We start from the raw sequence: 17,907 nt of genomic DNA, 5'->3' as shown, positions 1-17,907 counted from the left end.
TTGACTTTAGACCAGGTTTCAGTTGGTCAATGGCACAGTCTATTTCAGTTGCCTCAAAATAGCAACGCGCCAGACCAGCAACTAGCAAACTAGCAAAAAACACTTGCGTCGTGCCTGCCGCTGCATTGCGCCGGGTGTATGATAGGGCCCTTTATGGCCAATTCCCAGCTCAAAATGCATTTTTTTTGCCTTTATTTTGTGGTATACTGTGTTCTCATCACATTTAAATCAGACAGCAAACTTAACATTCACAACCTAGGTAAAGTATGATTTATTTTGCTGTGGCGCAGAAGATTTGGCAGCGGTGGAGCGTCACTGATGAAAAGCAGAGCAAAACACTGCTACCAAATGCTGATTCTTACACATCATAATGGGTTATGTTTCTTATCATAGAATATAGAGTTCAGTTAACCGCTGTTCACTTTGACTTGACTTTGTGTGCTTCTTTCCATCTTAGCCCATCATTAGAGACATTCATTTTATAAGAACAGGCACTGATCTGTAAACATAACATTACAATGACAACCCTATAAATAAATGTAGTTAGTACAATTTAACTAACAGTTTATTAAATTACAACTTTTGTTACATTCATACTAAAATTTATGTTTCTATAGTGATAAAAAAATAGTGATATGTCAAGGAAAAATTTCTCAAAATGTCAAACTTTTTAATAACTTCTAAAAAAGACCACTTTTTAACCTTAGGTTTTGTTCACAGCTTGCTCTAAAAAAATTCAGCAAAGTTATTGTTTTTATATTGCATCATCCCATATCATATCTTCTTTTCATAGACACTTCCTGCTTAAGACTGGAACAGGCACCACATCTCTCTTCACAACTCCTAATCCCGGTTACACCATGGCGACCGGGGCTGTCTACTCTCCGCCAGCCCGTCCCTTAACCCGCAACACACTATCAAGAGGTGCATTCAAATTTAACAAGTCGCCTAAACGGTGTTCGTGGAAATGCACCGCTCTCAGTGCCGTAGGAGTGGCCACCCTGCTGTCGGTTCTGCTCTGCTACTGCATAGGTAACTGTGTGTGTGTGTGTGTCTAGCTTATGTGACTCAGGTGTGAGCTGTTTTATACAGCCTGTCCCCATCAGAGATAGCGAAATAGCTCATCAGGTGGAGTTTTTCTTCCCCAACCTTCATCTGTGGCCAAAACACCTGGTGCTCTGCTCTAAATAGTCTCTCAGTCCCACAGAGGAAGTCACGTACACACACATATGCTGGAAAAAGACATCAATTTAGTGACTAATAACTGCTGCTAAGCAAAAGCAACATGAACTGATCTTACTTATTGTTTGCAGTAATCTATATTCACTCTGTTAGCCCTTACAAACATTATAACCTCACATTATTTTATTCTCTCAGATTTCTTAACATTGTTTCCCCACTGTGAGTTATTTGCCGCAGTTGGAGGCTCCTCCCCCCCTGCTGAAGGCCTGTTAGAAATATTCATCCCTCCAAAGATCAAACCGAGAGGAAGAGAGGTGTGTGAAGCGTTGCCTCCTCAGCAAGCTCCCTCGCTGTGAACTTTGAAGGAGACTTTTCCCTAGCTGTTTTCACACTCATCGAGCGAAAAAAACCAAAAAAAACTAGAAAGTGTTTGCCTAAGATTTAACAGCAGTGCATGAGGAAGAGGATGTTTTGAAGAGAGAATGGAGGAAAGAGAAGATTGAGAGTGGAGAGTAGCAAGGAGAATGAGAGAAAAACTTGTATTATATAACAGGTTTTGATCTTCATGGTTTTGATTTTCGCATTTTTCCCTCTTTTTTTCCTTTTTAATCACTGGAATCTGATTTAATTTCCTCAGCAAGCAGTTTTCAGTAACGAGCTAAAAGCTAATCTGAAGTATATTCAAAACAGTTTTCGGAAAGACCCCATGCAGTGATAATAATAAAAAAAAAAAATGTTTCAAACAGCAAAAAAGACATTGTGCACTATTCAGAGCAGATTCTAATAAGGGAGAGGTTTTCTTTTTTAATGCACTGTGCTTGTGTCCAACACATGCGTAAAAGGAGAGTGCAAATCACCTTCTAAAATGGCTTTCAACAGCTTTTAAACTATATCTTTTTGCAAATGAGATTGTCTCATGACATGATATGTGCTTGCTGTTCCGTTTCATGATCCTAATTGCTTTCTGTCGCAGCCATGCATGTACTTGGCCTGAACTGGAAATTGAAGGATTTGGATAATCACGCCTTTGAGAATGGACAAGCCAAACCAGTGACGTTCCCGACCAACCCTGTGACTGCAATTTCTGCAGATGGTAACATTTCAAGGCCGAAATCAATGACCTTTCAATCACAGAGAACTGCATTTTCACATCCCTATGAGATATTTTAGATATTTTCATTTCATACATTGCAGTCAAGCAGCATATTAATTTGTAGAGAAGTGTTTTCTTTTAGGACAGTATAGTACCCATTTTGTGTTAAAGTAAAATTTTAAACATTAATTGTTAGATGAACAGTTACAATTTGAGATGCAGTATAAAGTCAATTGAGACATACAGTCAGTTGGGAGAAATAAAGTCGCAAATGTGAGATAGTCACTATTAGAAATAGTCACAATTGCAAGATATACAGACCCTTTCCAAAAAATTTGAATATCATGGAAAAGTTTATTTATTTCCACAATTCCATTCAAAACGTTAAACTTCCATAGATTATAGATCCAGGGCCCACAACTTAAACGATTTCAAGTATTTAGTTGTTTATTTGTACATAATTTGGGCTTCCAGCTCATAAAACCCACGAAAACAGGATTTCAAAAAATTTGAATATTACATGAAATCACACAGTAATTACACAGTGATACCATGGTCATTGAACCAGGTTTTGGTTCTTTTGGCAGTGTGGGCAGGTGCAAATCCTGCTGGAAAATGAAGTCAGCATCTCCATAAAGCTTGTCTGCTGAAGGAAGCATGAAGTGCTCTGAAAATGTCCTGGTAGACGGCTGCGTTGAGTGGACAGCACAGTGGACCAACACCAGCCGATGACATGGCTCCCCAAACCAACACAGACTGTGGAAACTTCACACTGGACTTCAAGCATCTTGGATTGTGTGCCTCTCCATTCTTCCTCCAGACTCTGGGACCTTGGTTTCCAAATGAGATGCAAAATTTGCTCTCATCAGAAAAGAGGACTTTGGTCCACTGTGCTTTATTAAATCCAGAGTCAACGCAGCCGTCTAGCAGGACATTTTCAGAGCACTTCATGCTTCCTTCATTTTCCAGCAGGATTTGCACCTGCCCACACTGCCAAAAGAACCAAAACCTGGTTCAATGACCATGGTATCACTGTGTAATTACGGTGTGATTTCATGTAATATTCCATTTTTTTAAAATCCTGTTTTCGTGGTTTTTATGAGCTGGAAGCCCAAATTATGTACAAATAACCAACTAAATACTTGAAATCGTTTAAGTTGTGGGCCCTGAATCTATAATCTATGGAAGTTTAACGTTTTGAATGGAATTATGGAAATAAATCAACTTTTCCATGATATTCTAATTTTTTGGAAAGGGTCTGTAGTCACATTGTGAGATTACAAGAAACAATGTTGCATCTGAGAGATAGAAAGTCACATTTTGAGATATAAAGTCACAACTACAAGAAACAATGTTGAATTTGAATAATAGAAAGTCAAATTGTAAGATACAAAGTAACAATTAAAACAAACCAATGTAGCATTTGAGAGATAGAAAGCCACGTTGTGAGATATACAGTCACAATTACAAGAAACTATGTTGCATTTCTGAGATATAAAGTAACAATTACTAGAAACAATTTTGCATTTGAAAGATAGATAGTCAAATTGTGAGATATACAGTCACAGTAACAGTATATCAGTACAGATATACAGTAATTATATCTCACAATGCTGCAGTTGAGAGATATAAAGTCTCATTGTGAGATATACAGTCACAATTATAAGTAAGAAAGTTGTAATTGAGATACAGTTTGAAGTCACATTGTGAGATATAAAGTTGCAGTTGAGATATAAAATCACATTGTGAGATGTAAAGTCACAATTATAAGAAAGAAAGGTGTAATTGAGATACAGTTGAAGTCACATTGTGAGATATAAAGTTGCAGTTATGAGATAGTAGATTTGAAAATCATGCTTTTCCCCATTATTGTTGAATCACGGAAGCTACACCAGTTACTTTGCCAAGAGATCTCTTATTTATTATTTTTATACATGTCTCAGACATACGAGAGAAACAGGCATAGAAGAATAAGGCTACAGGCGAGGTGGTCTTTATTCCAGATTTCTCATATTCTCTATCCCCATTTCTCTATCCCCTCATCCCATCATGCCAGCTGTAATGGTTTTTCTGTGTTTCTCCTCCTTCACCCGCTCCTGCCTCTATGTTTCTCCTTCCTCTCACCCCGTCATGCAATCTATAGTCTAACTCATGCATTTTAAACTTCATAAGATAATACAACTGATTATGAATACTAATAAAGAATAAAAATACAGATACATAATATGAAATAATGAAATTATATTAAAAGATACAATTTTAGTCTTCAGAGATATAAAGTCATATAAATCAACCACCAAGGACAGCTAACCACATTGGTCCATTCTAGTATGCAACTGTAATTTTTTACAATCCAAGCAATTGCTGATGGATAAAATAAGTTAAAAATGGTTGTGAATGTAACAATAGGGATGGTATATTTTACTTGAGGAGTGACATTCTCCAAAGAATAGCACCCACTGTGCTGGGTTTGTCCTAATTACCATGTTTAGAAAGCATCAGTTTGAAGCAAACCAATAAAAGACTATTTCCTCACTCTGAATGCGAAGCTGCCATGTTATATTGTGTTCATTTAATTGACTAACTGCCTCTTTCTGAAGTGTGATATAAAGATGTTTGCTTGTGTTGTATAAACTCCGTCAACTCTTCTATTGATAGCCTTTGGAGAGTATGAAAGAGCATGGCAAATGCCTACTGCAAGTTTTAGAGTAATGTTTGACATTTAGGGACTCTCATCAAAAAAAAAAAAAAAAAGCCAGTTTATCTTTGAACATAAATATAAAAAATTCTTTTAATGTAATTTTCTTTTGATTCTTAATTTTATCTAGTTCAGATGATACGTGATATGATACATTTTTCAGTATTATTTTAAGAAAAAAATTCAAACGGAACAGCATTTCTTTTAAATAGAATTCTTTTGTAACATAAAGGGCTTTTTGTCATTTTTGATCATTTTAATGAACCCAAACGTTTTAATGGTTGTGTAACTTTAATCTAAATAGAATTTAAATTGCTATATGAAATACATATTTAGTTATTGATGTGTTAATATTGTTTTAAATGTGTCTGCTCGCAGGAAGGGTAGGAGTGATGCTGCAATATAATGCCACATTGGACACAGGGCAGGTGGAGTTGGGTCAGCAGGTAGCACATGCTGTTCCACCAGGTGTTTTCTGGAGGTCCAGACTTCTCATTGAACAACCCCACTTCCTCAAGTTTAATATTTCCATTCAGAAAAACGCACTGATTGGAGTCTATGGGAGGAGGGGTCTTCCACCCTCACACACACAGGTAAAACAATATCAAAGTCTTCAAACTTAATCTTAATTAACTCATGAGTGACTAAAATTAGTTCTTTAATAAGTTATTTAAACAAAAAGACAAAGTTCTGTTTTTTTTTTTTTTTTCAAAATTGGCTTGATTATTTTGCATTTATATAAGCCGTTGTCTGCAAAGTATTGACTGAAGCTATTTAATATAAAACAAGAGATAAAGGAATCAGCCCTCAAAGGTTTAACACAAGATCCTACTTTAATCAAGACAAAACAAAACAAACTCCTCCAACAGAAAGACATTTTCTCTCTGTCTCAGTGATTGGCTGGGTGTTTAACACTCACAGCTGTCAATAAAAGCGCCATCTTTCGTGAGTGCTGAGGAAAACTGTCCAACTTATTGTAGATGTTCAATCAATGTGTCCCCAAAGCCATTCACAATAAACTAAAGCAAGCTTATTGAGTGCTGCTTCCAATTTGCCATGTGTCTCCTTATTGCTTTTTGTAGCTGACCAGTAGGAAATCAATTGGAGAAACTTTAATTTAGAGTCTTGAGTTAGTTGGGCTATCTATTTATTTTAATGTTCTGTTTGAAGTTCTGGTGGATAATACACTCTGTGGTGCCAAATAAATGAATTAAAAAAATACTTTTTTCCTGTCTGTTTTAGAAGATTTCTTGTGATGATATTTTAGGACCAGACAGGGTAATGGCAGCTTAAATGTCATGGTGTCTGGATATTAAATTTGCCTTTTTACTTTGTTGTAATGCTCTTGGCAACTGCTGAATTATAGTCATCAAATGTAATTGTGTTTGTTTCAGTACGACTTTGTGGAGCTTCTGGATGGCAGTAGGCTCATCTCACCAGAGCGAGTTCAGTTGGATCCGGAGCTCAGGGATCGACTGGAGATTCCGGTCAGCGTTCAGCAGGCGGGCTTTATTCAGTACCTGCACACCGGTGTGTGGCACCTGGCCTTTTACAATGATGGGCGCACTGTAGAACCCGTTTCATACAACACAATAGTTCTAGGTGAGCTAGCACATGTAATACAACCATGTAACATCATGTGATTGAGTACATACACGTCTTTGTTTATGCGCTGCAGAGAGTGGCTTGTTATTTAGTTTCCTGTTTTTTTCTGCACCAAAGCTGAAAATGTAATTTCATACCTAACATTATGTAATGTGATGCTTGACAGAGCAATTGGGCCACTGTAACAAGCTTTTATAGGTGCCTTCAAATGGCCTTTTTTATATTTCTGTCTTGCACCCAAGTGCCTGAGATAGCGCAGCAGTGATAATGAGGCGTGCAGAAGCATGCCCTGAGTTGTTGGCTAATCAATAAGTTTGATTCTGCCGCTATCTCTTTCTGTCAGGCCAGGGAATATGGAGGCCAACAGACTAAATCTCTTAGCCTTGAGCTGCTGAGCTGTTTGTTTTTATCTTCAAATATGAATTTATTTTGTATGTTGTATGTTATATCTTGAGGAGGATCTGCTTTTATTTACAGCAAAGGAAAGTACTTGCCTTTTCAATTATTTATACATTTATTTATTAAGTGGGAATTCAGTAGGCAACTTCCAAATATACTCTTTATAATTCTTAAAGACACTCCAGTAGTGTTTTTACCACAATTACATTGTACTGCCTTTTTATATCACAAATATAAAGCTGTAACAAAGCTGTGTCAAAATGCGGTTAATTTGCCACAGATAAATAGCAAGTTTATTATCTGATTTTCTTTGTGCAGAGTCGGTGATGGAATGCCCACACAATTGCTATGGCAATGGAGAATGTGTCTCAGGCACATGTAATTGCTTCCCAGGATTCCTTGGACCATATTGCTCGAGAGGTGTGTGTGTGTGGTGTTGTAATGACAGTTTTGCTATGAGGATGAATGTCATAAAACCTGACAAAAGAACATGTTGGGGTCATATTTAACCACAAAATAGAAAGAAAGAAAGAAAGAAAGAAAGAAAGAAAAATAAATTTTGCTTTAATATACATTTTCTTTTGGGACCCATTCATTTTTTGTCTTTGTGATAATTAAGCCCTCTAATTGTTATTGCTGAGAAAAAGGTCTCATTTGATGTCGCATTTAATCAAAATGAAAAAAAACTTAAAAAAAAAGAAAAGATTTTGATCATGTTTGGAGATTCTTATGTTACAAAACTGCTGAGAAACCCCCAGAAAAAGTGGTGCAATTTATTGATTTATTTTGTAAAAAGACATTGTGCAAAAACCTCATCTGTATATTGTTTAAATGTTCGTCTACGGCACCTTTTATGGTTTTACGTCATTAAATTGCAATTGGTTCGTGAGATCGGCCAAATTTAGTGACTACAGATCGAGTCATAGAATGTGATTATCGGCCAAATCAACATTATACTGTACCCTAAATAGAATTAAAATACTAAGATATTAATAATTTACTGTATTTAATTTTTAGGCTAATGAAATAAAATTGTGTCCGGAAAGGATGACTTTCATTACAGTATTACAATAATGAGAGTATAATGATAATCATCAATGAGATAAATTATAAAATAACCCAAAAGTAAGACATCCTGGGCATGTTTTGTGAGTTTCTTCCATTTGTGGTATACCTTTATCCTTCTAACTAATTTATTTCACTCTTTTAGCGGCGTGCCCAGTGTTGTGCAGCGGCAATGGTCAGTACAACGGCGGTCGCTGCCAGTGCTACAGCGGATGGAAAGGGATTGAATGTGACGTGTCCAGTGGTCAGTGTATGGACGCCCAGTGTGCGGGTCATGGCATGTGTGTTACAGGCTCCTGCATATGTAACCCAGGCTTTAAAGGTGACAACTGTGATCAAGGTAACTGGACTGATTTTAGTAGGTATGTAAAGAAACCACAACACATGTAGCTCATTGTAGTTGAGGAGAACACTTTTTACAACACCACTGAGCAGCTAATTACATGGATGAGTGTACTGACTTAAAGACTGGGTTTTGTTGTGATAAATTAGCCACACCATTTAACAGCATCCTCTGACTGAAATGGATTCTACATGTGGGATTGAGATAAGGCAGACAGCCAAGAAAATACCCCTTACATGCACACAAAATATTTCCTACCTTTTGATTCCTTTCCTCTTGCTTTCTCTAGGTAAAACCAATTGAGTCTATTGATCCACATTCAATAGACTTGGAATGAACTCTTTGGATGTCTATGTTTGGGTCACTTGACCAATGTTATAATTGTCATTGAACTGAATGAGTAACTCACCTTAAGGTTGAGAAGAGAGAGAAAGACCTAGTGAGACAGCTGAAAAGAGAGACGTGCTGGGAATAGATTGTTTAAGGCGAGACACGGCAGGCAAAAACATCGTTTTTTTTTTTACTGGTCAATTTTGAGATTTTGGGATATTTGTCTTCAATAACATGTCTTCTTTTAGACTTGTGGTGAAAAACACATTTAGGTCTTTATTTTATTATACTTTGTCTGTTTGCGTCTGTAGATTTCTCATAAATTCAACAAAAGTTGGCGTTCTTAATCAACGTGCTGCTCCGCGATCGCTGCCGGCAGCCTGTCATCAGAAGCACCGTTAGGAAGCTCTCTCTCTCCTGTACAATCCTGTCGGATCCAAATATGGTCGTTTCCTTTTTATCAGCAACCAATCGTGAAAGTAAAAGGGCTGAATGCGCAATCTCATTGGCTGATGATAAATCTTTAAAGCCCGTTTTCTCAAAATGACTTTTCTCTCAGTCCGAAATCTCCACTTCAGTAGCACCTATATACACCAAACCTTCCAGTCTTGTACCTAGTTATATTATGAAGACATTTACAGAGGGATTTGTTAATATATTATTCCTAGCCTGATTTATATAACATTTTATTCCAAAAAAACATGGCAAAAATCTTTTTTTAAGGCTATTGACAGTATTTTCTGATTTACAGGATAACAAAAGTAGATATCCATAAATCCCTCTGTAATTTTTTTCCTATCTAATATGTGAACACAATGAAAAAACATTTTTTAACCTGGCTTTATCCAATACTCAGATTTCGTTTTTTTAAATATATGCAAATTAGCACATATTTAATTAGATATAGCCTAATTTGCATATTTAAACATTAAATTACAGAAAACTTGTAATACATGTTTTTCTCATCTTAATGTAGGTAATCAGCTGGGAAAGTTTCATGGTGATATCTGCTAGCTAAAAATTTTACCCTATTCACCTATAGTGTCTCGCCTTAATAAGCTTTATTTTTAAACTTTATTTAATAAGCTATATATATATTAACATATTTTCTTAAGGATGTGACAAAATGACGTCACATCAGTACGTTCTTTGATTTCTCTTAAAGTATATCGGGGGCCTTTATGCTGCAGTTATTATAAAGTTGCACAAAATAATAAAGACCAGATGAAACAAAATGATTGGCTTTAGAAGTAGCAAAATTACAAATAATAATGTAGCTGCAGTCACATTTAGTTAATTACCAATTAAAACCTACAAAGAGGTCTGACATTAATCTTGATATGTGTGTTTTTCAAAACAGCTTGATGCTTTTGCTTTAACTGTTGACTTTAACAGATATTTAAAGGGATAGTTCACCCCAAAATGAAAAGTCTGTCGTCATTTACTCACCCTCATGACATTACAAACCTGTATGACTTTCTTTCTTCTGTGGAACATCAAAGATATTTTGAAAAATGTCTCTGTTTTTCTGTCCATGCAATGAAAGTCAATGTGCCATTTTAGATGCCACTGACTTTTATTATACGCACAAAAACAGTTAAAACATTCTTCAAAAAGATTTGGAACAACATGAGGTTGATTACCAAATTTTCTAACTCAAGCAATGAGGAACAGTGTTGCAACTTCACACACAGACAAGATAGCTGTTAAATTCTCCAAAATTGCAACCTCAAATAGTAGCGTTGAATCATATTAGTACATCTGTCCAAGTCTCAACAATAACTGTACATCACACGTCCTATGGCTGTAATTTATTTACAGAGCACAAAATCTGGACCCTCGAGCAATAGATCAGAGAAACTAATGTGATCAGATGAGACATCTTTCAACCTGTTCTCTATATCTTCATGGGTTTATGCTTGGGAAAAGCCAAATTATACCTTCAACACACATTGTCTGTTGCTACTGTAAAACATGATGATGGATTTGTCATGGTATTTGCTTCCTTCTCATGTGCATCATTTGGTCCCATGATTGCACTGCATGATCATAGAACTGCATGAATATAAAGCCATTTTACTGGATCAGACATATTCCCACTGCGCAAACATTGTTCCCTCATTATGTTTCTATATTACATGACGGTAATACTTCAAATTCAAGAGATTTCATGAATAGCAGCAGGAAGCTGAAATGGCATCTAAGCATCACTGAATCTTAATAGGAGGTTTTGGAGTGTGGCATTGAAACTATCAAAGAAATAAAGAGACCTTTCTTTCTGAAAAAGGTCAAGTGTAATATCATTATCATAAGGACTATTTAAGGAAAAAAAAACATTCAAAAATGTATTACATAATGCATTGAATATTTTAGTAAAATATAAACTAGCATTCAAAAGTCACTTCAAAAGTGACAGTAAAATATTAACATTTATAATGCTACAAAAATGTTTATTTCAAATAAATGCTGTTCTTCTGAACTTAATATTCATCCAAGAATCCTGAAAAAATTATCACGGTTTCCACAAAAATATTAAGCAGCACAGCTGTTTTCAACATTGAGAATAATGAGAAATGTCTCTTGTGCACCAAATCAGCATATTACAGTGATTTCTGAAGAATCATGTGATACTGAAGACTGGAGTAATGATGCCGAAAATGTCTGATTTTCCATCACAGGAATAAATTACATTTAAAAATACTGTATATTAAAATAGAAAACAATATTACAGCATTTTTTCTAATGGACTATTTGTAATTTTTATTAAATAAATGCAGCCTTTTTGAAAAAAAAAAAATCTCACCCATCTCAGACTTGAATGGTAGTGTATTTTAAAGAATTACAGTATTTTTCAAGCAAGACATTTCACAAGAAGACATTATCAGGTTTTAAATGATAAATAAATAGATAAAAAACATGTATATTGAAAATGTGACGTGACTACACCTGTGGTTACGATCTGGGTAACTGATTTCATACATCCGCTGAACAACTAAACATTATTTTGTGAACTGTTGGTTAAAAGTCATTGCAAAAATGTAAAGGTAATTCTTAGAAAAATGGTCTAAAAACAGTATTGTTTTCCACAGTGGACTGTGTGGAGCCATCCTGTTCGGGCCATGGCTCCTGTCTCCATGGTCAGTGCCACTGTACCTCAGGCTGGACCGGATCGAACTGTGAGACGCAACTCTCTCTGTGTCCAGAACACTGCTCTGGCCATGGCTCATTCCAAAGTGAGACCAGCACCTGCATCTGTGATGCCAACTGGACTGGCCCTGACTGTTCTACAGGTACCACTGATTCACTGATTTTGTGATAATTTATGTCATAACTTTAAATAAGGTTTGATTAGAGATTGGGAGATTTGTTTGAAAACTCCAAAACTTAGTTTATTTCCAGGTTTAAATTAGATTTGAAAATGACATTTTCAGTGTGGTCTTAGATTTCTTGCACCCCACTGTAGGTAATTGAATCATTATTATAGGAAATGGTTGTGGGTCTATGCTCTAACATGCTCCCCACACCGGGTGCTGTTGGGAACACTAATGTTTATGTTTCTAGTTTGATTAGCCTGTTGTGAGTAACCTTTCAATCAAGTCAGCATTTCCTGTGACCATGACGCACACACTGCACGCTAATCTTACAGAAGTTGCGAGAACTTCCATATGTTGCAGTCCCTTGCTGATGCCTATAAGTAATTGGTGAAAAGAAAAAGAAATGCAGCTGTCAGGCTGTTTCTTCAGAGAATGTTTGGGGAATTATGCTGTCACAAGCACCTGTGGTTTTGGAATAGGGGAATTTTGTGAAATGTAAATGTGAAGAGAACAATAAATGTGGTGCTGCAGTTATCAAAAAGTGTTATAGCAAAACAGAAATCACCACAGATTCAATTTAATGTGCTCGACTGTTACAGTATGAAAATAAATCTTCTGTTCATATGTGAACTAAAGTTAGATTAACACTTACTGTACACTGCTGTTTTTGAAAGAAGTCTCTTATGCTCAAAAGTTCAGTGAAAAAAATTATATTGAATATATATATATCTATTTAATATATATATCTATTTAAATATAGATGTTTTCTATTTGAATACATTTTAAAATGTAATTAATTCCTGTGATGGTAAAGCGGATTTAGCATTGTTACTCCAGTCTTCAGTTTCACATGATCCTTAAGAAATCATTCTAAAATGCTGATTTGCTGCTCAAGAAAGATTTATTATCATTATCAGTGTTGAACAGTTGTGCTGCTTAATGTTTTTGTGGAAACGATACATTTTCTCAGGATTATTTGATGAATTGAAAGTTCAAAAGAACAGGATTTATTTTATTTTTTGGAACATTTTACATGTCTTAACTGTCGCATTTAATCAGTCAAAAAAAAAAAAAAAAAATCTATCTAAAGTGTATATTGGTTTAGTTCTATATTCATATACAACTTTGGTAATGCTTCCATATCCTTTTTTATTGGATTTTATCAATTAAATACAGTATAGCAATACTGCTATACAGAAATGTTTTATTTTAACTTTTAGCTTCTATTGAATATAAAAGTAGCAAAGCAACTAAGCCATTACTTTCTTCTTGAGTGTTTGGTGAGCTTAGCATCAGGCCACTTTAGCTGCAGCTCTGGCCATGGGAGCAATGGGAGTCCACTTGCTTGCACAGTTGGGGTTTTGTCTCTTCTTCATTACCTGCACTGTTCCACCTCAATTAAATAAACTTTAATTAACGTGTGTGTGGCGTGGATCGACCCGCCTCCCGCTGGAACCTGGAAGTGCTAAAAACAGATAAACACCTTGCCGCTAATGAAAAATTGATTACATCGACTGGTGTGGAAAAAGAACGCTGTAAAAAAAAAGATTGCAAAAAATCAACCACCCCTTCACCCTTTTAAAGCAATTTAATATTCCAGAGAGCCGACACCACCTAATCAGACCCTCCAAGGTCTTGCAATTGAATAAAGAACTTATCTTCTCGACTTCTCCCCTGGACAAACATTTCAGAGAGACTTTACTTACGTTTCACTTCGGTTTTTAGCCGTCATTTATTTGTCAAGAGGACTTTCTTCCCACTCTAAAAGTGGCTTGACAAAGAAATGGCTTTATGGAAGACCAATTCTGAACTTGCCTGAAAGGTTGCCTTGGGTAGCGGTGGAGAAAAGTCACCAGTGTAATTTCTCTGCAGTGATAAATTGGCTCGATTATGGCCTTATAAAATCAAAATTGCCCCGGGCTGTGTTATTTGCCTGTTTTTAGGAGTCGTTGAGGTGAGTTCTAAGGACATAATGATTAGTTGAAATGAAGGTGGATGGGGCAAAGCCAGGTCTAAGTTGCCCTTGTTATCTAGCATCAGAGGTGTTTAGATGCACAGTGCTGCCTGGTCTCAGCCTTGAGCCTTATTCTCTTCCCATAGCAGGATCTCTAACTTAAGGCAGACATTACCTGAATTGTATGAATTTATTGAGAACATACATACTGAAAATGTTAACGCGTTTGAAATAGTGGTTCCTCATATCTTACTTCCCTTTACTGTATCGATATTAGAACATAATGATTATTCGAAATTAAGGTGGATAGGGGCAATCCAGGTTTAAACTTCTCTTTACCTGTCATCAGATGCATTTAGATGGTCCTACACATTGCTTTCTGGTTGCAGCATGTCTGAAAAATGGATCTCTAACCTTAATACTTCCATTGCTGAATATCTAGCTCATTGTAGACAATGTCTGGTTTCAATGAATTTATGCAGAAAATACATACTAAAAAATTAAATGCCTTGTGCTGTCTGACGCATACAGATGTAATCTTACGGTCTTGTCTTGACCTGTAGGTTGTTTTAATACATGCAGATCGTTGTTGGACTGGAAACAGACATGCAGATGTAATTCTACTGTGTGCATGTTAATTCATTTAGTTTAATAGTTTGCAGCCCACTGGGAAATTTTAAGGTGACGGTAAATTGAATGTATAATATAAACTGAGTAATGAAGTTGTTGTAGCACCATCTATGGAACCAAGTCTTCCTAATTTGGGATGTCTCTCTAGAATAACAGAGTGCACAATATTTGCTGACACTTGCAGAATATGGTTATGCCTTATGGAAGTAATTATCTATTAAATGTACCATCCATAAACTGGTTTTGGCATGTAGCCACGCCATATCTTTAAATTCAAATTATTTAAAAACATTTTTTATAATAATATATGATAATAATATGAAATAGAGTGAATTATATTAAGGCATTTTTAAAGGCACTTAATGTTATGATAACAGAAACGCAACACAGTGTTTTTCTGTTAAAGAGTCATTTGTCCTTGAAAATGTGCACAAGACACAAAGTAATGTGTGTGTGTACATGTATTTGTTGATGGATGCCCTAAGGGTTCCAGAAATGTTAGCAGTCACAGCTTGTAGGATGACAAGTTCAGAGCCATTGTGCATTGGCTTTAACACAAAACTATCAAAGGATTACAGCCAATTTTGTTCCCCAGCATTCAAATAAAATCCAGCATTGAGAATTAGAGTGCCGAAGATGCATTCAATCATAGCAGTTATAATTCAGCATGGTGCTATTGTGAAGGAGATGAAATTTCTTTGTTTTGCCAAAGTAGATGAGACAACATGTAGATCAGGGGTCTTCAACAGGGGAACCACAATTGTACTGCAGGCATCCACAAATTAATGTTTGATCTCAAACTTATTTTGTGGACGAAATTGAAATGTGTGTTAAACAAAAATACAACATTAAGCTAACTTTAACGAGCGTTCATGTTAAGAAGCAACAATTCAGATAAAAGTTTCATTGTTCATCCCACATTAAAATGCATCAAGGAAAATCTAACTCTAATGTACAAGTATCTGACTCTTCATCCATGATAATTATTTTAATAGCATAAGATATGTAAATGTACTAATGCAAGATGTGTGACGGTACAAAAAATGCTTCAGTTGTATTGTTGTTTTATAAACTGTATTTATATAAAACACACTGTTGTTTGTTTCAGAAATGTGTGCAACGGATTGCGGTCCTCACGGCGTGTGTGGTGGAGGTGTGTGTCGATGTGCGGACGGCTGGTCGGGGCCTGGGTGTGAACAGGAGGATTGTAAGGCTCACTGTGGTGAGCACGGCATGTGTCGAAAGGGGAAGTGTGAGTGTCACCAAGGTTGGACGGGAGAAAACTGCAATATCGGTGAGTTAACAATGTTGTGAACCTTGTATTTTGTTAGATTAGCTTTAAAAATAGCTTATCCTATTCAAGGTCCCTACAGTCAAACCATCGGAAATATCACAGATTAAATTGTATTTTACAGACCAGTAAAAGTCATGGAAATTAATAACATACAAAAGGTTAGATTTCTATAGTGAAAATACAATACCATTCCAGCGTTTGGGGTCAGAAATAAATCCTTGCATTCATCAAAGAATCCTGATTTTTTTCACACAAAAAATTCAACATGGATAATAAAAAGAAATGTTTCATAAAATCAGCAAATTAGAATGATTTCTGAAGGATCATGTGACACTGAAGAGTGGAGTAATGCTGAAAATTCAGCTTTGCCATCACTGGAATATATTACATTTTAAAATATATTCAAATAGAAAATTTTAATTTTAAATTGCAATGATATTTCACAATACAGTTTTTACTGTATTTTTGATCAAATAATTGCAGCTTTGGTGAGTAAGAGATTTTCATAAAAAAATCCTTAAGTCTTGCCTTCTCAAACGATTGAATGGCATTGTAAAAATTTTTGCACTAAAATATTTCATTGGCTAAATATTTCTTAGTTGGTCTTAGTCAGAGATTGTGTAGAGTAAAAGCTCGATGATGGTCGCTGTTTTTATATAAATCATAATTTTAACCATATCTTTTTAACAAATGATTCACAAATCTGAATCAAAATGATTTTGAAACATCCTTATCCAGTAATCAAAATTGACTGAAATGCAAAAGCATATTACATTTTGAGAAAATGCACAGCATATTGGAAAATGTAAAATTATTCAGGGTATACTTGTGAGTAATTTTTAAATCAAACACATTGACAGCACATCAATACACTGTTACACATTTTCAAATTGTATGAATCACTTATGGGAGCTCACAGGTTGCCAATCGGCTAAATATGTACATGAGTTGCATTGTTAACATTGCACAAAAAATAATTTTGTGTTAATAATGACTTTTTTGTTCATTCATTGTATCACTCTAGCACACTTTCTGGACAGCAAAATAAAAGGTACAGTGCTTTCTTTCATTTGCCATGGTTTGCTTTCTATGTGATCTGTGAAATAAAAAATGTTCCTTTTTAATTACATTTTCATTGAATACAAATGTTTATGAAACCCAAAAGTAGATTCACAGACATAGACCTTGCTTCGTGCCTTTCTCTGATCGAGCTCTTCAACAGTACAATGCAAATATCATGAAATGTCATATTTATTGAGGAGAGGGTAAGCCGCAGCATATTAGGTGTGTGTAAACCAGCGGGGGCTGCCTGGGCTGTCTAAAGAAATGACACTAAATCACTGCATACCGCAGTATAACACCCCATGTTTAATTCTTTTCCCTGAATGTCTCTTCATGATAGCAGACTGGATAGGATATAGAGGTAACGGTCATGCTGCCCTGAAGAGAGCATGTGGCTCTGACCCCTCTGTCTCTCAAGCATGACTTTCATTATGTCTATGTACCGTGTATTAATGTCTCCACATCTGTTCGGTTTCAGGTTTCCTGTTTTATACAGTGTAAATGTAGGCATACAGAGACACACACACACAACCATCAGTCAGTCCATGCACATATACACGTTCGCATTACCCAAATCCCCATTGTTGCACATCTCACTGTCTCTTAATGTAATATTTAGCAGCTGCTAAGCTCCTTTAGTTTAGCATTTCCCTCTGTAATTTTCATATGATGGAGCACTTCTGTACACTGTCTGATCAGCTCAGCATGCTGTTTCTTCACATGGACACTGTTAGATGTGATAATTTAACAGTATTTTTCAAAAGAACTTTCTTTTAACTTTAGAAGCTGCTCAGAGACTTCATAAATATTTTCTTTTTTTATTTCATTCAAACCATTTTGCCTAGTTGGTGTTTCGCTGAATTTATAAATCTATTCTCCAGAATTTTTTTTAAATAAAATCATTTTCTAAAACAGACATTTTGTCCAGCTGTTTCATG

At 35.7% G+C, this 17,907-nt stretch overlaps 1 protein-coding gene across 3 annotated transcripts in view; it reads left to right on the top strand.

Moving 5' to 3' along the window:
- Positions 1-17,907, top strand: part of LOC311303826 (teneurin-3) — a 132,553-nt gene that overhangs the window by 78,041 nt on the left and 36,605 nt on the right. For 2 of the 3 annotated variants that reach the window (XM_084430521.1, XM_084430519.1), the window contains exons 5-14: positions 794-1,032; positions 2,156-2,275; positions 5,352-5,566; positions 6,368-6,575; positions 7,296-7,397; positions 8,188-8,382; positions 11,805-12,005; positions 15,722-15,907; positions 16,932-16,958; positions 17,313-17,330. In XM_084430521.1, the coding sequence (XP_084286647.1) occupies positions 794-1,032; positions 2,156-2,275; positions 5,352-5,566; positions 6,368-6,575; positions 7,296-7,397; positions 8,188-8,382; positions 11,805-12,005; positions 15,722-15,907; positions 16,932-16,958; positions 17,313-17,330 (1,511 nt within the window). The remainder of the gene's footprint in view (positions 1-793; positions 1,033-2,155; positions 2,276-5,351; positions 5,567-6,367; positions 6,576-7,295; positions 7,398-8,187; positions 8,383-11,804; positions 12,006-15,721; positions 15,908-16,931; positions 16,959-17,312; positions 17,331-17,907) is intronic. The other variant, XM_084430520.1, reaches the window with a different exon arrangement.

This window comes from Rutilus rutilus (genome assembly GCF_951802725.1).
Source record: "Rutilus rutilus genome assembly, chromosome: 14".
In the NCBI taxonomy this organism is placed as follows: Eukaryota; Metazoa; Chordata; class Actinopteri; order Cypriniformes; family Leuciscidae; genus Rutilus; species Rutilus rutilus.
Note: the sequence above shows the minus strand (reverse complement) of the source record. Positions and strands in the feature narration are given on the sequence as shown.